Source organism: Oenanthe melanoleuca, chromosome 15, assembly GCF_029582105.1.
Source record: "Oenanthe melanoleuca isolate GR-GAL-2019-014 chromosome 15, OMel1.0, whole genome shotgun sequence".
Lineage (NCBI taxonomy): Eukaryota > Metazoa > Chordata > Aves > Passeriformes > Muscicapidae > Oenanthe > Oenanthe melanoleuca.
This window is the reverse complement of record NC_079349.1, coordinates 12233121-12260178: the sequence shown is the minus strand read 5'-3', so window position 1 is coordinate 12260178 and position 27058 is coordinate 12233121. Positions and strand designations below refer to the sequence as shown.

At 53.6% G+C, this 27058-nt stretch overlaps 1 protein-coding gene across 5 annotated transcripts in view; it reads right to left on the bottom strand.

The window, feature by feature from the left end:
• Positions 1-2466: 2466 nt before the first annotated feature.
• NF2 (NF2, moesin-ezrin-radixin like (MERLIN) tumor suppressor) overlaps positions 2467-27058 on the bottom strand; it is a 45554-nt gene continuing 20962 nt past the window's right edge. The window contains exons 9-17 of one of the 5 annotated variants that reach the window (XM_056504387.1): positions 24849-24923; positions 23263-23376; positions 20353-20475; positions 19800-20017; positions 18684-18789; positions 13582-13712; positions 11272-11431; positions 9602-9661; positions 2467-2630 (exon numbers count right to left, since the gene is read on the bottom strand). In XM_056504387.1, coding sequence (XP_056360362.1) covers positions 9626-9661; positions 11272-11431; positions 13582-13712; positions 18684-18789; positions 19800-20017; positions 20353-20475; positions 23263-23376; positions 24849-24923 — 963 coding nt within the window. In that variant the 3' untranslated portion in view covers positions 2467-2630; positions 9602-9625. The remainder of the gene's footprint in view (positions 2631-9601; positions 9662-11271; positions 11432-13581; positions 13713-18683; positions 18790-19799; positions 20018-20352; positions 20476-23262; positions 23377-24848; positions 24924-27058) is intronic. The other 4 variants (XM_056504386.1, XM_056504388.1, XM_056504385.1 and 1 more) reach the window with 4 other exon arrangements.

Here is a 27058-nt window from a genome sequence, read left to right as displayed (position 1 = left end):
ACATCCATCCCAGCACATCCATCCCTGCACATCCATCCCATCCCAGCACATCCATCCCTGCACATCCATCCCTGCACATCCATCCCAGCACATCCATCCCTGCACATCCATCCCATCCCTGCACATCCATCCCATCCCTGCACATCCATCCCAGCACATCCATCCCATCCCTGCACATCCATCCCTGCACATCCATCCCAGCACTTCCATCCCAGCCCATCCATCCTCTGTCCATTCCCAGTTTATCCCCCCTCCCTCTGCCTGTGCTGAAAAAATCCTCTTCTGCATTGATTTCAGGATACAGGCGGTGCAGGTAACACACCAGTTGAATTCCTGTCACTGGAGGCCACGTGGGAAATCAGGTCACCCTCCACATCCCTCACCAGCTGCCTTCAGCCTCCCCAAAATTCCCGTGGGCATCCCACTGGCATTCCCCTGCTAAAAGAAACCCCCTCCCACCCCGCTCAGCTCTGCTTAAAACAACAAAAACGGAAAAAATTCCCCAGCCCACCCGCGGGGACGAGCTCTGGTGAGAAGCTGCGGTGAATCTCCCGGGATTTGCTGCCGGAGGGAGGATGAAAAGCGCATCCATCGCCGGTCCCGGCGGGGCCCGGGGGCCGGGAGCAGCCCCGGGGGTCGGGGCTCGCTGGGCTGGGCCGGTTTCATCCGTGATTAATTATAAAATTGAGGTCAATGCAGCACACCCTTTATTTATTCCACGCAGGATGGGATCAGGAAGCACCAGGGATGGCAAACAAGCGGCTCAGCCCCTCTGGGCACCCCAAACCCCTGTTCCCTCAAGGAGGGATGGAAAGAGCCCCGAGGAGCGGGGACAGCAGGAGCCTGGAGCGCTCCCGATCCCGCAGGAGCTGCCGGAGGGATCCCGGCACTGCAGCTGCGCTTCCCATTAATCCCGGCACCGCTAACTGCGGCAGCCGCGCTCCGAGCAGCTTTTCCCAAAGAAAAAAAAAAGCAAAAAAGCCTCAGCTCCCCTCCTAGTGCTGTGAATTTTTATTAAAACAGGAGAAAACAGTTATTCCTTCGGAGTACAACAGTCCAGGGAATGGGAAAGCGGCTGTGCCAGGCCACAGCCATCCGAACGGCAGCCACGTGCGGGGAATCGATCCCAGCGTTTAAATAAACAGGATTGGGATGGGATTTACTCCACGCAGCCAAGCCCCGGGCTGAGCCTCCGTGGGGCTGTGGGTCGGGTCAGGCTGTGGGGAGGAGGAACTGGGGATCCTGAGGCGGTGTGAGGGATCCCGGGGCAGCACCGGCTCTGCTGGAGGGTAAACGCAGCTGGAAGAGGATTCCACCCGAGAGGGGCACAGGATTTGGGACGGAGGCAGGAAGGGAAGGTCAGGACATCCCTGTTCCCCCCGGGGGGGTTCAGAGCAAAGGCACCCGCGATGGGACAGGCAGGAGCAGGCAGCCCCGGGACAGCGGCATTCCCGGGGCTCCCAGGGAAAGCCCAGCCCAGAGCCCCGGACCCCCCAGCCTGAAGCTGCCCAGGTTTGTCACAGTTTGCAGGAACAATAAGGTTTCATTTGGTTGGCACTAGCTGTTCTCCCGCTCCCTGTTCCCAGCAGGGAGGAGGAGGAGGAGGAGCCCTTCCTCCCACCTCTCCGCAGGGAAGCAGCCCAGGATCCCCCCGGCCCGGGCCCCTGTCCTCCCGCTCCCTGCTCCCCTCCCACCCCGGCGGGCGCAGGGAGAGGCAGCGCGGCGTTCCTGATTTACAGCACTCCACTGGAACATGCTCGGGATCCTAATGGAGCTCCCGGCACCGGGGCTGGAGCGGAGCAGGGCTCCAGGGTCAGCACGTGGAATTCCAGAGCGGCACAAGGGACTCCAGAGCCGGCAGGAGAAACCCCAGAGGGGTGACAACCCCTCGGGCGCGCTGCTCTGCCGGCTGCACGGCCACTGCCCCGACCCCGGCTCCAGGGAAAAGCCTGGAGGGCCGAGCCTGGAAGCAATGCTAGAAAAATAAGGAGGAAAAAAAAAAAAAAAGCTGGAAAACCCAGGGAAAAAAAGTGTCAGGAGGAGGATGACAGGCTGCTAAGCTAGAGAACATCACAGTCCGTGGGCAGCCGGCCCGAGTCTGTGGGTGTGCAGAGGCTGGAGCAGCCAGCGGGGTCCGGGCGATCCCTCGGGAGCTCCCGGCTCCGGGCAGGCTCCGGGCGATCCCTCCGGGCGATCCCCCGGCTCCGGGCAGGCTCCGGTGGGTCCGGGTGATCCCTCGGGAGCTCCCGGCTCCGGGCAGGCTCCGGCGGGTCCGGGTGATCCCTCCGGGCGATCCCCCGGCTCCGGGTGATCCCTCCGGGCGATCCCCCGGCTCCGGGCAGGCTCCGGTGGGTCCGGGTGATCCCTCCGGGCGATCCCCCGGCTCCGGGTGATCCCTCCGGGCGATCCCCCGGCTCCGGGCAGGCTCCGGTGGGTCCGGGTGATCCCTCCGGGTGATCTCCCGGCTCCGGGCAGGCTCCGGCGGGTCCGGGTGATCCCTCCGGGTGATCCCCCGGCTCCGGGCAGGCTCCGGCCGGGCGGAGCCGGGGGAAGCAGCAGCGGCGCGGAGCAGTTGTTCCCTAGAGCTCCTCGAAGAAAGCCACACGGGACTTGGTGCTCTGTAGGGTGAGCTGGAAGAGAGAAGAGCGGGATCAGGACGCACCCCAGGCTCCCCCAGGGCTCCCCCAGGAGGGAGCTGCTGCCTGTATCCCTCTGAAAACAGCAGGGAATGTCGGAGCCCGGGGTGCAGAAGCCGGGGTCATGCAGCCCTCACCACAGCAAGCACAGCCCGGGGGAAAGGGGGGCAGAGACTCCAGCGAGGTCATTGGCATGGCTGAGCCTTCCAGGATGTGGAATACGTGGGGGACTGGATCCCAGGAGCCAGTCCTGGGGCCCCTGACAAGGAGGAGACACAGGGGGTCTTGGGAAGCTGGAGGAGAAACAATGAGCTGAGGGAGAGCCCCCAACTCCAACAGGCACTGGACACGTGTCCCATCTGTCACCAGACGGGGCCCATCCTCCCCATGCTCACACCCAACCCCATCCCACCACGTGTGATCCGTGCAGCCACCCTGGGATCTCATCTCATCCCGCGGAGGACAGAGCTGGAGAGCCCTCACTCCCAGGACTGTCCTTGCAGGCTCTGCAGGACTCAGAAACCCTTGGAAAGCTTTCCACAGCCATCCCAAAAATAATACCCCACGGAGCAGCCGTGGGCCCACTGCTAACGGGCCAAAGAAGATAAAAGAAATCCTCAGGGGCAGGAAGAAATGCCAGGATTTACAGACAAGAGTGCAGTGGGAGAAGTGCCACCCTCCAGCAGCTGCTGGATCACCAGGAGTTTGCCAAAGCAAGTGGCCAATTGCCAGGTTTCAGCTGGTGCCTCCCGCCGGGAGTGCCGCTTTTGCTGAAACAGGAATCCTGGGATCACCTTACCGTGAGTTAAACCCCTCCACAGAGCTGTCAGGCGCTTTCCCCCCTCCCTGCTTCTCCCCAGTAATTCCTCCACAGCCCTAATGCCAGTCAGAAAAAAAATCTGTATTGCAGAGGAAATTTCTGCAAGGGCTTAATAATCTTTCTTGGCAGCAGCTCCCAGGCCAGGGCTGGCTCTCCTCCTCCTCAGTATCCCCCTGGCTGCTCCAGTGTCCCCTCCAGAGCTGCCTGAAGGTGGGTGAGGTGGGACAGGGATTTTCCTCTCTAAGGTTGGTGAGGGAGAAAAGAAAGGGGCAGAGAGGCTTGGGCTGCTGCCAGACCCACTGCTGGGGCCATCTGACAGGAAGCCTCATTCCTGGGAGGGTTCCAGTGCCTAAAGGGGTCCAAAACAGCTGGAGAAGGACTTGGGACAAGGCCTGGAGCCACAGGGTAAGGGGGAATGGCTCCCACTGCCAGAGGGCAGGGCTGGATGGGATATTGGGATGGAACTGTTCACTGGCACAGGGTGCCCAGAGAAGCTGTGGCTGCCCCTGGATCCCAGGTGGGATGGGGCTTGGAGCAGCTGGGATAGTGGAAGGTGTCCCTGCCCATTGCAGGGGTGGAATGAGATGAGCTTCCAGGACCTTCCCAAGGCAAACCATTCCGTGATTCCATGATCTCCTTCCCAAGGCTGTGCCTCCAAATCCATCCCTTCTGCAGCGTGGCTGGGAACCAGAGCCCCCCCTCCCCAGCCCTCAGGAGCTCACTCCTTCCAGCACAGCGAGGGGAGGCACTGCAGGATCCCCCTGGCAGAGGCAGCGCTCTGCTGGCAGGAGCAGAGCTGGCTGCAGCTGCTGACAGAGCACAGGGAAGATGTTCCCCTCAGGCTTATCAAGGAATCCGACTGTTTCAAGCCTGGCTCTCTGCCTGTAGCTACACACAGCTCTCCATTAACCCCTGGTGTGTTTTGGGGGTCCTGGGGTACCCCGAGGGCAGCCTGAGCCCAAAGCTGTGCCTGCCTCAGGCCAGAGATTTGGGAAGCAGGCAGAGGCAGAGCCACAGAGCATCCAGCACAGGCACAGGCAGAAAGGAGAGATGCAGCCCTGTCCTTTCCTGGATGCCTTCATCCACAACATCCAAAGGCTCCTAGAGAGGCTCAGAGGTACATTTTTTACACAGGAAGAGCAAAGGCAGGTCTTGAGGAGATGGGATCCCATGGAGAGGAGTGAGCACAGACTTCCCAAGAGGCAGTGCCCTGTGGGTCACTGGCTACCAGCAGTGGCCACATTTTGCCACCTGAAAGGCAAACACCACCAGGATTCCTCCCTGGCAGGCCCTGGCACAGGTGCCCAGAGAAGCTGTGGCTGCCCCTGGATCCCTGGCAGTGTCCCAGGCCAGGCTGGATGGGGCTTGGAGCAGCCTGGGACAGTGGAAGGTGTCCCTGGCCATGGCAGGGGGTGGCACTGGATGAGTTTTAAGGTCCCTTCTGCCCAGCAGCTCCTGGCAGCTGCCTCCTGACATCTGACTGCAGCTGGAATCACCCAGGAGGAAATCAGGGCTGCTCTTCACTGCACCCTGATCTCCACTCACTGCCTGTGCCAGGTGGGGGAACTCTCCCCTGCTCTTTTTCCTTCTTTCTGGGGCCATCCTGACTCATCCCAGTAGGTGCCCTGGTGGGCACAGGGAGCTCTCTGCAGGGAAATCCCACTCCCTTAACTGGGTCTCCTTTCCTTTCTGCTCTGGGATGTGAAAGCAGGAGGAGGGCACCACCCTGTGCTGGCCTCTCCATCATCTCTTGGAGGGAAAGCCTCCAACACCTCCAAAAACTCTCTGCAGTCTCCACATCCCCTTTTCCTGGCCAGGCAAGGAGAAATAAATATCCCTCGCCGTAGTGTAACGCTGTGCAGGGTGATTAAGAGGGACTTATATCTTCGTCAGTGCAGAGAAAAGGAAAAAAAATTGATTTACAAGCAGTATTATGATAATCTCCTTCCTGCAGGAGGGAGGGTGGGCTCCCATGCTCTACCAGAGCCATCAAGGAAAATTTAGAGGGAGAGAGAGGCAGCGCAATTAAGCGGCCGGAGCTCAGATGAATCAAGATCTGAGGAAGGGAGGAGAGGGAAGAGTCCTGTGCCTGCATTCCTGCACGGGGCTGCTCTGAGCCTGCTGCCACCCAGGGCTGCCAGGCTGATCTGATTTAGGAAACACAAACAAACCAAAGCAAGGCAGTAAGTGCGTGGCAGGCACAGGAGGTTTGGAGCAGGTAACCCAATAACTGCAGGCACAGCACGGCTGGGGCTGGGCAAACTCAGCCCAGGGAAACCCCCCAAGGCTCCTGGGGGAAGGGCTGCAACTCACACCAACCTGCCCCCAAGCCTCCCCCTGCAGGGAGAGGTTTAGGATGCCTCATTTCCTTGCTGGGCTGGAGGAGAGGGGGACCTGTGCCACCCTCACCCCGTGCCAAGATGTTTTCCTGCTGCTGGGAAGATCTGCAATCCTTGCTAATCATCACTCCACACACTAAATCCTCTTTACTCCCCACTCGCTGCCCTGGTGCTATCCTACATCCCTGCTCACTCCCCAGTCCCAGTGCTCAGGTGGACCTTTCAATTCCCACTGTTCCTTCTGAACCCAAACCCTCTTTTCCTGTGATTCTTCCCATTTCCCTCCCTGCTCCTCTCTCACTCCCACGCTGCCGTTTATTCTCTCCAGAGCACAACTGTCCCCCAGCCCCCGACGCTTTGATGAGCCCATTTGAAAGGAGAAGATGACGCTCCATGTGAAGGAAACGCTTTTCAAAGGCTGCCACAGAAATAGCTGATAGGCCTGACGTTTCCTACTTTCCTCTTGTTCCCTGTAAACAAGGAAAAGAGGCTGCTGCGTCCCAGTTTAACTGCCTGGGAGTTTCACTTCCCAGCTCTGAGAAACGGGGAGAAAATGAATCTGGAAGGGATGTGGTCTCTCACACGTGGGGGGTGTGGGTAAGATCCACGTGGGATGAGCCTCCCGCTCCTCCTGCACTTGGGAAATGTGTTCCCAGAGCTGCTGTGCCCACTGGGTATCTCCTGGCTCCCACCTGCACCCCAGCCAGGTGCCAGGCTGAGTGAGAAGCTGGCAGCCTCGCTCATCTTTTCCAAGCTCAGAGCTCCCAAGGAAACGGGAAACTCCGGTGCTGCTGCTCCTGGGGAAGTCCCTTGCTAGTGGTGTGCCTGCTCTGCCTTCCCTTTCCAGCTGGGATTGGGTTGTACAGCCCTGCAGGACACTGAAGAGCACCTCACCCCTGTCCAAGATCCACAGGGAAGGATGGCAGCTCTGCCTGCTCTGTCCCACCCAGGCTCCCTCCTTTTGCCCCTCCCAGAGAATTCCTTTTGCTGGCCCCTTCTCCCAGCAAACCACTAGAGCAACACAGACCTATTCCAGGGAATCTGCAGTTCCAGAAGGGGAGAGACGAGGAAGGGAGTCCCCTGGACTGTGTTCCCACAAGAATTGTGAAATCCTCAATGTTCCAGTGATCCCTGGCATGCTGCTTGCCCAGTGCAGGTGGAAAACAGAAAGTGCCTGCCCCAGTGGCAACCTCCCAAAATCCTTCCACCTGTCCAGATGATGAAGGAGCCTTGTGACATCTGGGGGTGGCATATCCTGTCTGCATTATGAGACACTCAGGCAGCAGTGCCATCACCAGGCACCAGTGCCCTCACAAGGACAGACCACAGCTTATCCCAAAGGCTGCAGAAGTCCCCTTGGCTCTGCCCCACTCACCCTTCTGTGCTTCCAGCTGGGAACTGTACATTGGTTAAAGCCAAAGGGGACTTAAAACTCATCCAGTCCCACTCCATGCCACAGTCAGGGACACCTGCCACTGTCCCAGGCTGCTCCAAGCCCCAAAGTCCAGCCTGGCCTTGGATACTTTCAGGGATCCAGGGGCAGCCACAGCTTCTCTGGGCACCCTGTGCCAGGGCCTCACCATCCTCCCAAGGAGGAATTCCTCCCCAGAATCCCATCTATCCTGCCCTCTGGCAGTGGGAGCCATTCCCTGTGTCCTGTCCCTTCATCCTCTGCCCCAAGTCCCTCTCCAGCTCTCCTTTAGGCACTGGGAGGGGCTCTAAGGTCTCCCTGGAGCCTTCTCTTCTCCAGCCTGAACACCCCCAGCTCAGACCTCAAAGCACCTCCACAAGGATCATTATCCAAGCCAAGGGCAAAACTGCACCACGTGCAGGATCAGAGCCAGGAGAGGAGCCAGCAGGATCTGCATGATCTCCAAGGGCCCCAAAAGTGATCCCCTGGGATTGAGCTCAAGGCCTGGAGAAGCTGCTCTCAGCCACGTGAGAGCCTGGCAGGAGAGGCCAAGGCTGCCTGTGTAAGGACCAGAGGCTCAACGACAAAGCTGCTTGTCTGGGAACAGGCGTGGAGATTTGCTCCTTGCCTGGATACTTCAAAGGGCTTAAATCCCAGTAAATAAGCATGACTGTGCAAGAAGAAAGCAACTGGAATCAAAGACCTGATTGTGTTTTAGCAGCCTGTCCTGGGAGCTTTCCTGCAGTGGAGGAGATGAGGAAGAAGTGGGTTTTTCACTCTCTGCCACAGCAGAAGTGACAAACCCTCCTGAATCGGAGCCAGCTGGAGCCACAGCACCAGCCCACGGCAGGGAGCTACAGAGAAGGGAGAGCAACTTCCAGATGAGGTGTCTGTGCTGTGCCCACAGAGCTCATAAAAAGGGATTAGCATGTTAACCACGTAATTAAACATGAAAAACTTAGCAGGCGCCTTCAAAGGCAGGCACCAAACCCCAGAGGTCACACTGCAGCACTTGCTGTGCAGCTGCTTTAATTATGGGGGCTCCTCCTGGGCACTGGAGTGCTCCCAGCTGCTGGAAGAGTCTTCCCACCAACTGCCAGGGCTTCATTTCACCTCCTTCTGCTGTGGATTTCACCCCAAATTTACCTGCCATGGGGCTCTTCCAGGTGGGATGGGATAATGAGTTTTATCCACAGCCAGTCTGGAGATATCCAACACCTCCCCCAAGCTAGCCCAGACCTGCAGGATCACCCCTTTTAGTCTCTTCCCCATGGAAGTGCTTAACAATGAGAGCAGCCTGTTTTGGGGAACACCTGCAGCTTCCCAGAGCTGCCACAAACCCCAAATCCAGGGATTTACAGCCCCTGGAATGGCTGGTGCAGTGAAGAACAGCACAGCCTTGTGCTGAGTTCTTCTCCTGGGTAAAACAACCTCCTGCCTGTGCTCCCAAGCTCCAGAGGTGCTGGGAATTGATCTCTCTTTTCCAAAAGCATTCTCCCACCAGCTCTGGCACCTGTGAGTGTGGTATCCCAGCACTTCCCTGAGTGCCACCAACTCCAAGCTCCCAAAACCCTGTGGCTGTGCAAGAACCTCACCCCAGGGCAGAGCAGCTAAGCTTCAACACATCACCCTCCCAAAGGAGGGAGTGGATGCTCAGCACATACAGCCTGTGGATTGAGGGCAAATCCTTGGAGGAAAGCAGGCTCCAGGAATAAGAGATGTGGCATTAACAGAGCAGGACCCCCACATGGGAGGAGCTGAGGGACAGGCAGAGGCAGTGCAGGGAGAAGGAACAACTCCTGTCCCCAGGTGTGCTGGTGACCTTTCTCTGGCACAAGAGCCACCTGCAGACAGACACCAGTTGTCCTCAGTCCTCTGCTTTACCTCCCTGGGATGCTTTTCAAACAGGCAGAGCACCCTTGTGCTGCTCCACTCCAAGACAGAGATGTGCATTTTTAGCCTGTTTTGACAGTGCTGGCAGCAGAGTTGATGGGGTTTGGCTGTTTGTTTGGGATAATTTTTTTTTTACATCCTGAATTTCTTTCTGCAACAAACAAGGGGGGAAGGTGCTGGTTTACTTCATTAAAGGAATCTTCAAAGGCTGCCCTGCACCTCCCATAGACTCCCAACCACCGGTGCAAAAACAGGCTGAATTATTTAAGTGCCTCTACCTGCACTCCCCCTCTGAGGTTCCCAACTCAACTCCTGCCAAGAAAGAAGCTCCCCAGCATGGAGGATCAGGTGTAGGAACAAATGCAGAGAGGCTGGGAGTGCTCCTGAGGGAGGGAGAGCCAGGCTGGAGGGGTGACTGCGGGCACGGGTCCCGCTGGAGCGCAGGCAAGCTCATGCACGGGTTAGTGCCACAGCCAGATCCCAGCACCCCCACACAGAGTACCTTGGAATAACCTACTTGGAATTCTCAAATGCAGATAGGTCTTCTGCCCTGGGCTTGAGGCTAAACCAGCAAAATAAAATTAACAACAAACAATAATAATAATCCCCTGTGTGTGATGCAAGGGCAGGTGATCTGTGGGATCTTAGGGCTTGCCTGGAGCAATCAGCAGCTTCCAGGTAGAGGGTTGGTGCCACTGAAGTATTGCTGGACTGATATCCCATTCCCAGTGCCCTGTGTTTCCTTGCCTTCACCATGGTGAAGACAAAAGCTCTGCTGACCTCCCTGAGCAGAGCAGGCTGTAATTTCCCTCTGATGTCTCCACTAATAGTCTGTTATTTGGGAACCTTTGCTCCTTGCTGAGATGCAGCAGCCAGGCATCCCCTGCTCTCTCCAGAAGGGAGGGGACAGGACAAGGCTCCATCTTCAAAGAGTGACAAGCCCTGACAGACATGGAAATGATGGCCCAGCCACTCTCTTTAAGGGAGACAAATGGGACCATCAGCTCTCTATGAACTCCTCTCTGTCAGAAGTGAAAATTTAGCAGTTTCTGTTTAAACCAAGGACTTGGAACACAGAGACAAATCCTACCAAAACCTACTGGGAGCAGAAACGCCTCCAGATTCTACAATGACAAAAGGGGTTGTGATGATTTTTATTTTCCTGTCTGTGTGACAGGAACCTGAATAGCTCCAGGCCAGCACGGGGAAAGTGGCGAGTGAGCCCCGCTAGATTCATTGTCCTGCCCCAATTCAGTGATCACAAACTCCCAGCCATGAAAGCTGGCAAGAACTGATATTTCCAAATCCTTTCAGACATTACTCTTGGCTGGGAGTAGTAAAGAGAGCAGGATTTGTTTTTCAAGGCTGCAGTTGTTGCCACAGCCTGAATCCCGTGCCGTACGGATTTCTGACTCCTTCCCGAGGACAGCTGCTAGTGGAAAGCCAGCCAGGAAAAAGCCTTTGCAGGGAAAAAAAAGCCTTTGCAGGTGAGTGGGGCTGACCACCACCATCCAAATCCATTGTGGATGTGCCCCCAGCCCCTCATTACAGAGCCCAGCACCGAGGCAAAGGAAAAAGATGGGATGTAGAAATAAAGAAGGGGTTTTGTTGTGAGCTTTCAGGTGACCCCCAGGCAGCCACAATTTTTGGCTGAAGTTCCTCATGGCAGCCCCATTTTGGGAGGCAGGTGGCTCCAAGGAGCAGAGGTCTCACACCCTCTGCCAGCAAAGGCTTTGCTGTTAGTGACTGAAGCTGCACTAGAGGCTTCTCTAGAGAGATTAAAAGAGAAGAAGAGCTTTTGGCTTTTTCCACGGAGAGCTCCTAAGCCAGGAGTATTTCTGCCCTCATTATTCACCAGACAAGCTCAGTGCTCGTAGGGAATGGCTGCAGTAGGCAGGGAGGGCTTTTCCTGTTCACTAGGGATGCAGAGCCCTTCCAACAACATCCTTGCACAGCTTGTAAGGTACAGCAGGACCTTCACATCCCTTCCCACAGCACTGGAGAGACCAGGCTGGGTCAGGACACCAGGACCACCAGAAGCTGGAATTCTCTGATCAAAGCTAAGCAGCTGGGGGAGAAAGCCTAGATCCAACAATTTTATTATCAAAAGCAGGGTGAATTTAGGGTTCTTTTGAAAGGGTTTCATCAGGGGAGATACAAGCCCTCTGATACCTTTTTAATAGTGTTGTGCTTGCTGTTGCCCCGGCTGGAGTTCTCGTTGTGCAAAATATCCAGAGCTGTCTCTCTCTCCTTGAGCTTCAGTGCCTCAATTTCTGTCTTCAGCTCGTTGAGCTGCTCCTGCAGGTGCTTGCTCTTCTCCATGTACTCCACCCTAACACACACACAGAACAGCCCTGGGTTAGCACTGACCAACTGCACGTGCTGACGTGACACCTGATAATAGAATTATAACAGAAACAGCTTTTCTTCATTATTTTTAGTGTGTGGAACTGATAATATCAGTTTATAGCACACAGTGAGCTACACAGAGCAATTATTTGTTCCTTATTAAAGGGGACTCAGACAGCCAACCCAGCAATAAAAGTGTAAGTTACATTATTATACACAATTAAAGCCAAGCTGGGTGGTATTTTAAGTCTCCCAATTTGCAAGTGAAGCTGACAGAGGTTTACACCACTTTTAAGCAGCTACTCAGGGGAGCTCTACATCCCTGTATCCCTCCCCAAACTTGTTCTATAACCCAAATCCACAAATCTTTCCATGAGGAAGGATCCTGATGTACTGACTTGTTGTGTTTTAGAGGGATATAGCTTGTAAACTGTGTGAGAGCAAGTGCTGTCCCCAAAATATCAGGTATGTTGTAGAACAGAGCATCCCTGGCAGAGAGAAAATCTCCAAAAAAAGAAAGAAAGGGAATAAACCACCCCCAAAGCCAGCCATTCCCAGGACTCATCCTGAACTGCCTTCCACAATGAAAAATATACTGGAAAAATCACCCCATGAGTTTTGTACCTGTGATTAACCCCCTGAGCCAGGTCAGAGGGCCAGCAGGGTAATAGGAACCCTTTCCAGTGCCAAAATTTGTAGAGAGGTTTATTCCAGCACCCAAGGAAAGAGAACAGCCCCAGAGAAGACAGAAAAAGCATCCTATTGCTTTCAGCATTTGGCAGAGGCAGCTCTCCCTGCTCAGGAGAGCAGCATGACCTAGATAGCAACCTGGGTACAGAACCAGGAATTATCCTGTTATTTTCAGCTTCTATCTTTTTCCTTCTGGCTTTGGGAAAAGTTTTAAAAAGTTCTTAATCTCCTGTCTCTAGGATGGTGAGGGCAGTGAGCAGAGGCAAAGCAAGGCAGCCTGTGGGATCCAGGGGCGTGGCATTCCAGCCTCAGGAAGTTTTGGCCAGAGCAGGATGCCAGAGCCATTGTGGCTTTGATCTCCCACAGAATCGATGAACAAAGCACATCATTACTACAGAGATTAAAATCTGATCTGCTTTGATTTCTGCTCAATTGGTAATTTCGAAGGCTACACTTACACCCTCAGGAAAACACAAGATCAAAGCTCATAATCACATCCAAACTTGCTGGCGAACACTTTTTTATCCAGGAACGTGACACAAATTCCAAGGAAAAGGGGTTAAAGCCCTAGTGCAGGACCTTAACACACCCCAGCTACCTCCACATTCCCTGGACACCTGCAAAGCCTCAAGCTCAGGCCTCCAGCACTCAGCCTGCTGTTAACCCTTTCCACCACCGTGGGCAATTCCAGCCTGAGCAGGAGCCAGGGTTCCTACACAGAGAGGAAGTGCCTGGAGCAGGGCCCTGAGCTCACCTGTGAGCAGGTGGCAGGGACAGGTCTGTGACACCAGGTCCCCACAGGGAAAGGCTCAGCCAGGACAAGCACAGAATTGTTCAGGCTGGAAAAGCTCTCTGAGGTACCAAGTCCAACCATTTCTCAGCACTGCCAAGGCCACCACTGCCCCATGTCCTCAAGTGCCACATCCCCATGGCCTTTACATCCCTTCAGGGATGAGAACTCCAGCACTGCCCTGGGCAGCTGTGCCAGGGCTGGACAGCTCTTCCCATGAAGAAATGTTCCCTAAAACCAACCCTGAGCCTCCCCTGTCCCAGCCTGAGGCCGTTCCCTCTCCTCCTGTCCCTGTTCCCTGTTCCCACAGCCCGACCCCCCCGGCTGTCCCCTCCTGGCAGGGAGTTGTGCAGAGCCACAAGGGCCCCTGAGCCTCCTTTTCTCCAGGCTGAGCCCCTTCCCAGCTCCCTCAGCCTCTGCTGGGGCTCAGCCCCTTCCCCAGCTCTGTCCCTGCCCTGGACACGCTGCAGCCCCTCCAGGCTCTGCTGTCAGGAGGGTTCCAGAGCTGCCCCAGCACAGGGGAGGGGCCCTGCCCTGCTCCTGCTGCCACCCCAGGGCTGGCACAGCCCAGCTGCCCTTGGCCTTCCTGGCCACACCTGGCTCATGGCCAGCACAAATCCCAGCCCAGCCCAGACTGGATGCATGCCACGTACTTCTCCTTCTCGATTTCCATGGACAGCCTCTTCATGTCTGTATCCTTGAAGTCGAAAGAGAGGCTCTCACTGATGAGGTTGAAGCTTGGCAGGTCAGTGGGCAGTGCTGTGGTACTCGAGTTCATGGACTGCTGAAGAGAGAGCACAAGTTAATCACTCTGGGCCACACAAGTGTCACTGCAGAGATGTTCTGCAACGCTGATGTGAAATCAGAGCAACACTTGAGCCCAGAGTCCTGAGCACAAGATCAGCCTGGAAATCCCCTTGCCCCATTCCCAATTTGCTCATCAATTCAAAGCCATTGCTCCTCCAGGACCCTTTGCAGCCCTAAAGAGGAGACAAAATACCACCTGCCTTCAAAATCTATTGACAATACTTGGTAAAATCCAGGCTTTATCACTGCTGTGTCACTTTAAGTTGGACAGAAGCTGTCTCTTGGGAGTCATCTGTCTGCTATTTAACATTCAATCAGGTTTCTAAAGTTCAAGCTGTGAGCAGGGACAATGTAAGACCCCGTGTGACAGCAGAGTCCTGCACTCCACAGCTCCCCAAAGCCTGAGCAAAGACTAATGTGACCCCAAGGATGCCATTCCAGCAAGGTCCATGGAGAGGCACCAACCCATTTTTATCTCCTCAGTAATTTACAGCTCCAAAGGTTTAGAAACCACTTCTAGATTCAGCTGGAAATGGAGATAACACAGCAAATTACTCCTGGAACACCTGAGCAAGGATTTGGGACTTTCTTCCTCCTGCAAAAAGCTTTGCTATCCCCCAGTGACACACACTGCCAGGCCCTCAGATTTTATCTTCTCCTGAAAAATGACCCTTCTTCCTCTCAGTCAAAAATTCTGTCACACCTCTAACAAATGGGCTCATTAGGAGGAGAGGAAAAGCCTGCTGGAGTCATGGCTCTGCTCCTGCTGGATGAGGTGGCAAACAGGGCACACGTCAAGGGTGGCACAGCAGCATCAGATGGGGCTGAGTCACAACTGCTGCCAGCCTGTTCAGCCCTGCTCTGGGATTTGAGAAATCCAGCCCAGCATCACAAAGATCCCCCACCCCCCTCCTGGATGCTCCTTCTTGCTTTAAGGGATTCCTGCAAGGAAAACAACATGCCCAAACCTGAAATGGCACTGCTCTAACAAATGAGAGTTTGAACTTCCATTGGCTCTTTCTTTCCCTCATTTCTCCTGTTTGGGATACTCCAGGCACTGTTTTCAGTTAGCTCCTCTTCAGCAAGACCTGGGGTGACAGATTTACTCTGCACAATAACCTGCCTCTTCCCTCAGCACCAGCCTGGAATGCACAAACAGCCAGGGCTCGTTCCCAGCCCGGACAAATCTGAGAGGGACAACATTTCACTGACTGGCGAGGCTGAACACAAACACCTCCTACAAGCATAAACAAGGGGGTGCCTCCAACTGCACCTGGTCTGGCTGGAGCCTGCCAGGTGAGTTAAGACCCACATGACAAGGAAACCCAACTCCTTCCTCCCCCTTTGCTGCCAGCACAGAACAAAGGCACATTAATTCTGGAGCAGGCACTGGAAGGGACAGCTCAGTACCTAAATTCCAGTCTCGAAGGAAAGGGGACAGGTCTGCCAAAGCACTTAACTGATTTAAATACTTGCATCCCATTGACATTCAAGTCCCTTCCCTGTAAGGAACACGGGTGTTCCCAAAGCCCTTCCCACTGAGCTTCTCCTGTCCCTGCAGCACAGGGAGTCAGGAGGAGTCAGGAGCATCCCAGCCAGCCCACTGGCCTTCAAACAACCTTTAGCTTGTTTTTTTTTTTCAGTACAAGCTTTGTTGGGTTTTGTTTTTAAAAACTCCCAACAGCAGCAGTAACAGTTGAGCAGGAATTTCACTTGCTGCAGCCATTAAGGCCTGAGCCAATTTATCAGAGCTGCTACAGCCACTACTTCCTTCTCTTCCCTTGGCACTGCTCTACCATGGAGCAAGGAAAAAAATGGTGAAGCCAGAGAGCAGCAGGAGTGAGGAAGAGTATGGGAAAAGCAGAGTGGTTCAGGGCTCTCAAAGGCACAGGGTTGGTATCTAGAGCAGAGCATTTAACAGAATCAGGGAATGGTCTGGGTGTGAAGAGACCTTAAAGCCCATCTTGTTCCACCCCTGCCATGGCAGGGACACCTTCCACTGTCCAAGCCCCAGTGTCCAGCCTGGCCTTGGGCACTGCCAGGGATCCAGGGGCAGCCACAGCTGCTCTGGGCACCCTCCAGATATTCCCAAGGGAACAATTCCTTCCCAATATCCCATCCAGCCCTGCCCTCTGGCAGTGGGAGCCATTCCCTGTGTCCTGTCCCTCCATCCCTTGTCCCCAGTCCCTCTCCAGCTCTCCTGGAGCCCCTTCAGGCCCTGGCAGGGGCTCTGAGCTCTCCCTGGATCCTTCTCCTCTCCAGGTGAGCACCCCCAGCTCTCCCAGCCTGGCTCCAGCCCTTGGAGTGTCTCTGTGGCCTCCTCTGGACTCTCTCCAGCAGCTCCAGGTCCCTCCTGTGCTGGAACCCCAGATCTGGAGGCAGCTCTGCAGGTGAGGTCTCACCTCAATGGGACAGAATTCCTGTTGCAGATTCCCAGCCATTTGTAATCCTGAGCAGCCCTTGCAGCAGGTGCTGTTATTGCTAATCTGGGGCCATGGGGTGATAAAAGGGACAAGGAACTTTTTCCATATGTGTTTCCTCACCTGGAACAAACTGCACAGCCCTGTTCCTGCATTACAGCAATTTCCTGCTGTTAGCAGAGCAAGCACCAAGCTGGCAGTGGTCATGCCTTGGATCCCTCTGGAATACAGAGCAAGGAGGAGGATCTAGAGGGAGCACACAGCAGGTCAGGAGGTTTCCCCTGCAGGGAAAGCTCCTCCTGGTGCTGCCACTGCCTTTATTTTGCTGCTCAGGAAATTTGGGCAAGCCCAAACTAGCCACTTACAGCTCCCACAGGATCAGAGAGAAGGTGATTGCCTTTATCTGGCACCTGAAGGGCACTGAGGGAGGCAAAGAGCTGCAGCCAAGTCCATAAGGAATGAGCTGTTCTCCAAGCCCTGACGGCCTGAGACTCAGATGCACATCTCACTTCTCATGCATCACCTACCAGTGACATTATAAAAGCAGCCTGGGCTTCAAGGACTAAAAAGACACTGAAACAAGCTTTAAAGAATAAGGACTGGAGACTGGAAAGTTGAAAAAGAGATATATTTAACTGTTTCCTTTGCCTTTACTGCAGCACAGAGTTAGGTCAGGGATTGGACTCGATCTCTTAAGGGTTTTTTCCAACCTAAATCATTCTACATCCATCCACTCCCTCCTTCCTCTCTTGCTCTTGTGAAGTCCTGCTGAGCTCTCAGTGTCAGGGGACTACACAGCACAAGTCTGGGACTGTGGAACAGAACAAGCCCAATGTTACACCCTCCTTCAGGAAGAGAAAAGTTGGAATCCTGCACCATTCATCAGAGCTGAGGAACTCAAGTCTCCCAAAACCAGCTTTCAAAACAGGGTCCCTCCATGTGCTGGCAATCCAGGGAAGTGTGACAGAAGGTGGAAGAGCCCAGCAAGGTGTTTTCACCTGGATATGGACATGCTGGTCAGGAAACAACAGCCATGGAGTGTGCAGCACAGCCCTCATTCCAGGGCAGGGAGAGGGGCAGGAGGAGCAGCAGCTGCATGAGGGGACTCAGCCACCAAAATGGGGAGGAAAAAGAGCATTTTCCTTCCCACCAGGCACTGGCAGCCGTGTCTGGAAGGCAAGGGCTCTTTAGGGAAAGCAGAGGACACAGCCCCATGTGTCTGGAAGTGGCAGCTCTGCCTCCAGGCAGATGCAGCTGGAGGGGTGGAGCTGAGCTCCATGCAATCCCACAACATTCCCCTAATGAGGCTCTAATTCCTCGGGAACACAGAGCACAGCCACCCAGCTGCTCCCCTGCACTGGGATTTTGGCACAAGGGTTTCGAGCTGGGGCTCTGCTGGTTTCACTGAGGATGGACATGGCAGCATGAGGGAACATGGATGTGGAAGAGCTGCCCAAATTTCACCCTGGCTGGTGTAGCCACACAGCATAGTTCCACTGAGGACAAGTGTCTCCCTGTGCTCAAGTTAAAGCCAGAATTAAGGAGCTGATGCATCCCAGAATTCTAGTGACTTGTAAAAGGAGGAGCACTCCAAAGCTGGGCTTTATCCAGCACTCACTTGACTGAGTGTCCCAGAGCTGAGAGCACCTGATTATTTTCCATCACTGTTATTTTTAACAGCTTCCAAATATTCTTGCTGTAAACTCCAGGGAATTAGGATGAAAAGTTGCTTCATCTCAACCCATCTCCAATCTGCTCCTATAAAGTTTCCAGTGAAAGGGGGAAGGAGCCTGCAGGTACAAATTCAAACCTTGGTGCTGGCATGTCCATAACTCCCATGTCAAGCCTATTCCTGATGCTCTTCCCCTTCCCCCAGGCCAGGAAGGAACAGGTGTGAGCTGCAGGGATGGGGGCACCTGATGGGGTTTGCAGGCACAATTAGGAAGCAGAGCAGAAGAACTGCCAGACAAATCAGAGCAATCAATGGTCATCTAGTCTGGCTTCTCAGTGCCTGGCAGGAACCAGGACCAGATGCTGCAGAGGAAGGTGTGAAATCCTCTTAATGGACAATTATGGAATAATCTTCCTTCAAGTAAGATTTTGTCCAGCACATAAAGGTCCAGTTTATGCCCAAAGAATGAATTTCCAGGTTCTGAGCAGTGTTTATCCCACCTAACAAGAATAAGGACATATTTAACCCTATTTTAAAGGTTATTGCTAAGCTGGTGCACCCTACACGTGCTGGCAAAGTGGCTCTGACACAGCTGCTAAATTGGTTTAAAATTTGCTGCTTTAATTTTACCACTAGCTCCTTTGCTCTCATAGCAAGAGGTGGGTGGAAAAAAAAAAAAAGAGCATAGTAAAGTTCTGCTGGATGAGATGCAGGGATGAAAAGGGCAAGCACTGCTCAGGATTTCTGAGCAGCAATGAGACAGCTCAGCCCCCTCCACGGCTGGGATGAAGAAGGAGGCTCCTCCAGGCTACACAGGAAGGCAGGGAATGGGAATTACAGCACAAATCTCTCTTACTGTGTAGGAAGATTTGCTGGTGATCTCCAAGAGTTTCTGCTTTGCTCTGCGCTCCGACTCACGAGCCTCCTGCAGGTCCTGCTTGAGCTGATCAGCCTCCTTTGCCCTGCAAGGACCAACAGCAAACAGCAAATATCAGACTGCAGCCAGCAGGAACGAGAGGATGGAGAACAGGATCACAGTCACATAGGCAGAAGAGATGGAGAAGGGCTGAGTTCACCGGAGCAGAAGGGCTGGCACCCAGCAGGCTCTCACACAGAGAGGAGCAATCAGCTGGAAGGAAACAAGGCTGATCTTTTACTTGCTCACTGCCACATTCACCGTGGGACCTGGGCTCGGCTATCAGGAGGGTGGAAACACCAGTTTCAACAAGAAGCAAAGTCTCTGTTCAAGGCTTTGAACTCATGAACTCAGAACTCATGGCTGGAAAGGAGACCTAAACAACTGAGAGGTAAGTAGATGAGTAAGGAGAGAATAGGGAATGTAGATCTACTGTTCAGAGGAAGAACAACCCCCAAGTGGTATTATTAACATTGTTAAATGTGGAGACCAACAGGCATTCCCAATTAGGGAAAATGAGAGACCTCTCTCACTGCTTTCCCTTGATACTCCTGTTCCCTTGGTCAGCCCCTGTCCCTCAGTCTCTGGTCACTCCCACCCTGTTTCCCTGTTGGCCCTCTGCCCTAACCCTACCCTTGTAACACCCCCATGTCCTCTGGTAATTGGTTCCTGGTGTTCTCCCTGCCCTGCTCATCCCATGTATTTAACCTGGACCCTTACAAATCACCCAGCCTTTGTTCTCTAAACCATGGACGATGGACACGTGTGGCTGAAATAAACATCTCTGTAAAACCCCTGCAAAGGCCCTTCCTGCTTTCTTGCTTGCTATCACCCCACAAGCAACCCCAGATGCAACAGTTGAATACTTTGGGGAATGCAGGGGAGGGCTGCAGAAAGCACCCAAAAGCAGAGCTGCCTTTTGGAGAAGGAAACCAGCTGGGCCAAAGGGCCGTTTGCTGTTGGACATGTGGGAAGCTGAGGGGGGACAACTCAAAGGGGTAACTTGAAGGGGGTGGGAAGCAAAGCAGAAGCAGCTGCAAGGCTGTACCCTCTGACCTCCTCTCTGACTCCTCGGCCATTTTCAGTGCCAACATCTCTGCCTCCAGCACCTTCTGCTCCATCAGCCTCTTCTCCTCCTCGGTGCGGATGGCCGTGGCCTTGATGCGCTGCATCTCCTGCTCGGCCTCGGCCGCCTTCTGAGCCAGCAGCTTGGCCTCCTCCTCCGTGATCTGCGCCTTCTCCGCCAGCAGATCCGCTGTCTCCTCCGACCTCATCTGCCAATTGAGCACACGAGGCCACTGAGCACAGCCCATGTCTCCCCAAATGTGCTGCAGCCCCGGAGCAGGCCCCGAGCCGCTCGCTCCGACACGCTCCATAGAATCCCTCCCTTCCGTCTGCCGCCAAGGCTGGGATGTGCCCAGGCTCTGTCCCAAGTCATCCCCTCTGTGCTCCTCCCCAGCAGCCCAGCAGGATGAAATAGCTCCATGCAGCCACTGGCAGCAGTTTGGGAGCAGTCTTTGGGCAGTCAGAGAGCACTTCCAAATCGCTTCTGCAGGGGAAAGAGTGAGGAGCAGCTGCAGTGCTGGGGAAACGGCCTCCAGGGACCTACCAGAGCCTCATTGGCCATCGTTGCCTCCTCCTTCAGCTGCATCAGCCTCCTCTCCAGCTCATCCCTGGTCCTCTCAGCCTCTTCTCTCATTTGCTTCTCTCGTGCCAGGCACTGTCGTTCCATCTGGGAAAAAGGGATTGGGGAAAGCGAGGGGAAAAACACACTTGAGGAAAGTTTTCCATGGATGAGAAAGAGCCACAGGTGAGGTCAGAGCACTGCTGCCTCCTCTGCTTAGAGACAGGACTGGGGTGACCTGATCAAAGATCAGAATCATGGGATCACTCAGGTTGGAAAAGAGCTTCAAGGTCATCAAGTCCAACTGTTCCCCTAGCACAGCCAAGGCCACCCCTAACCCATCTCCTAAGGTGCCACATCCACATTGTTTTTTAACCCTTCCAGGGATGGTGATTCCACCACTGCCCTGGGCAGCCTGTTTGATGATCCCATGAAAAGTGCCAGTCCTGAGACAATTCCCATCCTCTGCTCAGGCTGTCACTCACAGCATGGCCACAGCAGCTGCCTGCAGGTGACAATGTCCCCAGACACTGCCCTCCTAGGCTGAGACACAGGGCAGACCAGGACAAGTGGGTCTCTGGAGTTTCTTACAGTAGGACTGGGCTTAAGGACAGTCTGAGGGCATCTCCCAAACCACAGCACGTGGCAGGAGGCTGAAGGACAAGTTTAGCTGCTCCTTTTGATCAGATACCCAATCCAGCACCCTGGAACTTTCATTTCCATTCGTTCACAGGGAGGTCACACAGAGTGCAACCACCTCTGGCAATTCCTGGATACAACAAACCCTCTCCATAGGCAGGGAACAGCAATGCTTCTCCAGGAGGGGAAGTTCCAAGCCACCAGGATCTGCCAGCTCTTCCCAGAAGATGCTGGGAGGGTTGTTGTGCCCAGGGACTGCCTCTTCACTAGCCAAGAGCCTAAGGGAGCCATTGGGCTAATTAACACACTGAGTTTAATCCCTCCAGCCCCACAGGGAATGGGGCATTATAAATATCCATGCTGCAGCCAGGACAGGAGACCTGCTGGGTTTAATAAGGGAAGGAAGTGAGACAAGGCACATTTCTCTGCTCCTTGGACACCAGCTGTGCTCTGAAAGCGGGACGCCCACTGTTCCAACCGTTCTGCTTCCTTCTATTAAAGGTTCCCCTCATTAATTATCATTATGATCTGCATCCCGCTCAGGACTTCCATTAACAAGAATTCCTGATCTAATAGGACTATCTGAAAGCAGTTAATGATTGTGGATGCTGGGAGGAGCAGGGAGCAGGGCAGGCAGCACAGTGGCTCGCTCAGGACAGGGCAGCCAGCTCACACAGGAGCCTGACCTCTCCCATGGAGCCCAAGTGCTCTGGATTTGGGAGCTCAGGTGAGCTGCTGCTCCCTCCCAGAGCCCTCACCTCTTCCAGCAGCCCAAATAAGCACAGGATCTTGGGTGTGGTGTTATCCAAACACATCAAAAACTCACAGACCTCAAGATTCTTGGGATTGTTAAAGTTGGAAAAGTCCTCTAAGCCCAAGCCCAAGCATTATCCCAGCACCACTGTGTACACCACAAAACCATACCCTGAAGTGCCACATCCACTTTTGAACTCCTCCAGGGATGGTGACTTCACCACTTCCCTGGGCAGCTCATTCCAGTGCCTGACCACCCATCCCTGAGGCTGTCAGGACCCTGAGCTGCTCCTTCCAAGGACCTTGTGCTCCACTAAGGACACGGCTTAGTGAACACAGTGGTGGAGGGCTGATGGCTGGAGGCTTCAGAGTGCTCTTCCAACCTCAATGGTTCTTTAGTGCCAACTCCTTACTGACCAGAGGAATCCTTGTGGGAAACACAAAGTCCCTCTTGCCCAGAGGAGCTTGTAGTGACTCAAGTCCAGACCTCTCCTGCCACTCCATGAGCTACACCAGGGAAAACTGCCTCAGGAGGTGCCTGAAGGACAAGTCACATCCACCTCCAGCCCAGCTGAACACCTCAGCACCACACAAGCACCTTGGGAGGTGCATGAAGGACAAACCTTGTCCCATTTCCAGGCCAGCTGAACACCTCAGCATCACACAACAACCGAGAAGTGCTGAAGAACAAGTCATGTCCTACCTTCAGCCCAGCTGAGCACCTCAGCACCACACAAGGATTGAGAGAGGTCCCTGAAGGACAAGCCTTCATTTCCAGGCCAGCTGAGCACCTCCACCCCACACAAGCACCTCTGTGGCCACTCTCAAACCCAGTAACACCCAGACCTGTGAGCACAAGCCCCTGCTGGGTGCAGCAACTCCTCTGGCTCCTCCTGCTCCTCTCTAGTGGCTTCCCTGCCAAAGGGCCATTTATATTCCAAGCACCAGTGCTCAGATTAGCTGTGTGGGTTTCAGTGAGTAGAAAAGGTCTACAAGCAGAAAACAATGATTCATACAATTCAATTTGCTGATCTGTGCTCGTGGGCTCCACGCTGCCCGGGCTGATCCGTGGCACAGAGAGAGGCCAGCATGGAATCAGCTGGAATTTGCATTCCAGGCTGCACAGCCCAGAATGGCAGAGTGCATTCCATCACCCTGCAATTAGAAATGAGGCAAAGAGCTATGGCAGAGCACAGCTCCCCCTCACAGCCCCTGATTTATCAACTGTCCCGACACACAGGTCTTGCCATGCACCTGTGGACACCCAGGGCAGCTCTTCCCTCCTGTCCTCTCAGTTTAATTCCCAAACTGGGAGCTGAACTCAGGCTGCCACCAAACTGCAGAGCCAAGCTGAGATGACTGGAGAGCTGGGAGCAGCCTACTAAAAAATGTTCAGCTGGACCTTCCCTCAAAGCTGCTCTGATGTCATTCCAGAGACCTGTCCTTCCCAAGCCCATCTGCATTTCTGATTTTGGCTCACTGCTTATGGGACATGTGGCTCACCTGCTTCCTGGCCTTCTCCTCCCTGGCCTGTGCTTTCATCTGCTGCACCTCCAACGAGTCTGCCTTCCTCCTCCTCATGAAGAGGTCGTGGTTCCCAATGCACAGCTGAAGGATCTGTTCCAGTCAGGGGTGAAGAGTGGAGAGAAACAGCTGTACACACGATGGCAATGAGGTGGTTTGTATTCTTGACACACAAAACCACTAGAATTGCTTTGATTTGGTGCTTGTTAGTGTTTCCACCCACTGAGCTCCAGCCCTGCAAGCTCTCACAGCTGTAGGAGGGGCAGGGAGCCAGGTCCCACACCAAACACCAGCTCCTGGGTATAGCAGCTCTTCACAGAGACCAGTTTTCTGTGCCTCCAGCACAGCATGGGTGTTGTTTTACACCCACTCTAAAAAGGCAAGAGGCCAAATAATGAAATAAAAATTTCTGCCTGGTTCCCCAGTTCTCACTACCCCCCTTCTTTAGGCTCAAGATGAACTTGCACCTTCTCCTCAGTGTACGTTTAAGGCACTGAGATTAAAAAATAAATTAAAAAAAAAAAAAAAGGAAAACCACTTTCCACTTGGACAAACAGAAGGGTTTTCAAAAATTTCCATCTCCATCTTGCATCTCCAGATACCTCTGCTGAAGGGATTTGAGCCCACTGTGGTTCTCTCTCTGGTAAGGACCAGGGAGGTGGCAGTGATAGAGGAGGGTTAGCACAAGGTGGGCACACAGAGGAGTGAAAAAATTTTTTTTTTGGCAATAAAAACAAGATTCTAAAATTGGATTCTTTTCTAAAGGACTGATTTACATGCTCTTCTTCCATTTCATAAAATCACAGAATTGTGGAATGGTTTGGGTTGGAAGACACCTGAAAGATCATCCAGTGCCACCTGCTGCCATGGGCAGGGACACCTTCCACTACCCCAGGTTGCTCCAAACCCTGTCCAACCCGGCCTGGGACACTTCCAGGGATGGGGCAGCCACAACCCAGGTCACAAATGACTTCTCTGAAGATTTCAGCACTATGAACCTGATGATGCAGGGAATGAGGAAGCCCCATTTCATATGGAACACGAAGCACAGCCAACAACCAGGACTGCAAAGGTCCCTGTGTGACCTAACATAGGATCCAAACCCAGAACATCAGCTAAAGCTGGTCTCCAACATGGACAGATCAGTGCAGCCCATCCTTGTCCAAGGAGAGTGTCCTCAGGGGAATAAAAGCTGGACTCTGGTAAAGGTGCCTCCCAAAACAGGGAAAGCTACAACACAGGGCAGAATGGGAAAGATCCACGTGGGAAGAAAGGAACTGAGCAAAGCTGGGAGTTGGATTTACCAAGTGCTTCCATTCTTTAGATCAGCTGAAAGCCAAGAGCTCCAAAAGGGAGCACAAAAACAGGGGTGGGGGGGAGGTTCTGTGGAGCAGCTTGTCTTGAGTCTCCTCTTCCCTCCTCCAGTGAGCAGCAACTGCTACACCCCATCAGAAGCACACAGCAGCAGCTCCCTCTCAAAGGAAAAGCCCCAAAAGCTCGTTGTCTCACACTCTCTGCAGAACCCACTGCTGCAGGCAGTAAAAAAAGGCTGTCTGTGCACTCACCAGCTTATTCACACGCAGCTTTGATGAATTGAATTTAAAAACATCAATCTTTTTGTCCAATGGCTTAATCGTAAACTGAAAAGGAAAAAATAAAGAGGGAGAGAGTTATCAGAGAGTGGTGCATTTAATAAAAAGGCAGCTATAAAATTCTTCCTGAAAGCTCTGGCTCAGAGCAGGGCAGCAGGGTCAGACACACGGCTCAGAGCTGTCCCTGTGGCTCTGAGCCAAGCAAGAGGACTAGCATCAAAAGCAGCCAAGGAGACAACTGCTCCTCCAGTCAGGAAAACATGGGGGCCACAGGAGCTGCTGTCCTCTGCACAGAGCCCTGCACAGGTGGGGGTCAGATCAGCACCTCCCCAGGCAAGGTGCTGCTCTCCTGGGAGCTGCAGGGAACACAGAAACCACAGCAGGAACTCAGGATGATTCCAAAGGGAGGAAGAACTAGCTCAGCTGCCTGATGCAACCACAGAATCATTAAGGTTGGAAAAGCCCTCCAAGATCATAAAATTCAAACATCAACCCGACCATGCTCACCCTCAAACCATGTCCCCAGGTGCCACATCCACAAGTGTTTTGAACACTTTCCTTGGCAGTCTGGGCCAGGGTTTGACAGCCCTTTAATGAAGAAATTTTCCCTAATATCCAACTCAAACCTTCCCTGGCACAACTTGAGGCTGTCTCATCTCATCCTGTCACTTGTCACCTGGGAGAAGAGCCTGACTCCCACCTGGCTGCACTCTCCTGTCAGGGAGTTAAAAGTGCAGGAGAGCTGCATCAGGACCACAGCAAGGAGCTGCTGCCCTTCCCACTGACACCTCCACTCATAAGAGCTCCCCTGAAGAATTTTCCATACATTTTCTTCTCCAGAATTCAGCCTTGTCCTAGGACTTCCCCACAATTCAAACTGTTATTCCCTGGCTCTAACTTGTATTTACACTCCATGTGCCAGCCATCCAGCTCTGCCCATGGCCTGGCTTCACCCTCTCCAAAGCTCTCCCACAGCGGCTCTCTTGACAGGCCAGTGGTGGCACAAATCCCTCAAGGGCTTTGGTAATGCAGCCCTTGGATGGAGAGAGGCCTGTGCACTGTCATAAAGGGTACTTGAAGAGATGGAGTGCTCTGCAAGATGGCATTTTTTAGGAGACATGCACATATTCCATCACTCCCCCACACGCTACAGAAATAACGGGCTGAGGAGCTGGAGCAGACAGAGTGTGTCCATTAGAGTGGGAGATCTGTCAATACATGGCCCTGCCTGCAAAGGGCCCTGCTCTGGCACTGCCTGGCTCTGGCAGTTTAAGAGCCAATCTTTTAAGACTTTCACAAAAGCAGACGTGCATGAACGTCCCTGGATTCGGGCTCCAGCAGAGCCCCCAGCAGTCTCTGAGAGCAGCAGCAGGAATGTGCTGGGAGAGGAGTTTCAGCTCCCTGTGAACAGTCAATCTTTGTTAGGAGGGATAACCCCCAGTGTGGTGTCAGCAGAGCTGCTGTTCCCAGCTACTGGCCCTGTTTGTATCAGGGCAGGCCTGCTCGTGGGTACCTGATTACACAGATGATTGAGCTGGTGGAAGGGATTCATCTTTCCCCTGCAGAGAGCTCTGCTGCAGTTCTGTGACAAGGCCTGCTTATGGAGGGGTCAGTCCCTGGATTCTGGGGACTCCCACTGCACTGGCACAGGCAGGGAAGCTTTGCAAGTCACTCTGTGCTGGGCTTATCTGCAGAGCTGTGAAGCTCTTTAAGGAGTAAAGCAAGTGGAGACAATTCCAGCACAGATTTACTGCTTATAAAACTTCACAAGACATGCAATAAACGCAGCTGATGAGAAACCTTTAGCTGCTCCCCTGATCAATATCATGTTTAGATTAGAAAACCATTTTTAATTAAGAAGTTAATTCTCTTCCTTACCATGAAAGCAGCTGGTTTCTTTGAGCAGCTCTCTCAGACTTACAACGGAGCTACTCAGTCCCTCCTCCTCAGCCACTTGCACTTCTGTTCTCAACTAGGTTTTGGGGGACAACAATCCCAAAGACTCATATTTATACTCTGGATTTAATAAATAATTATCTGACAGAGGGCTTAAATTGCTTAACTTCCTAAAAAGATTCCAGCTGCTATGCCAAGCCCAGCAGCCTGAAACCCAAGATGATGTAATGAGATGGCAAGAGCTCTTCTCCCCAGGAATACATCACCCTCTATTCCATAATACAGGA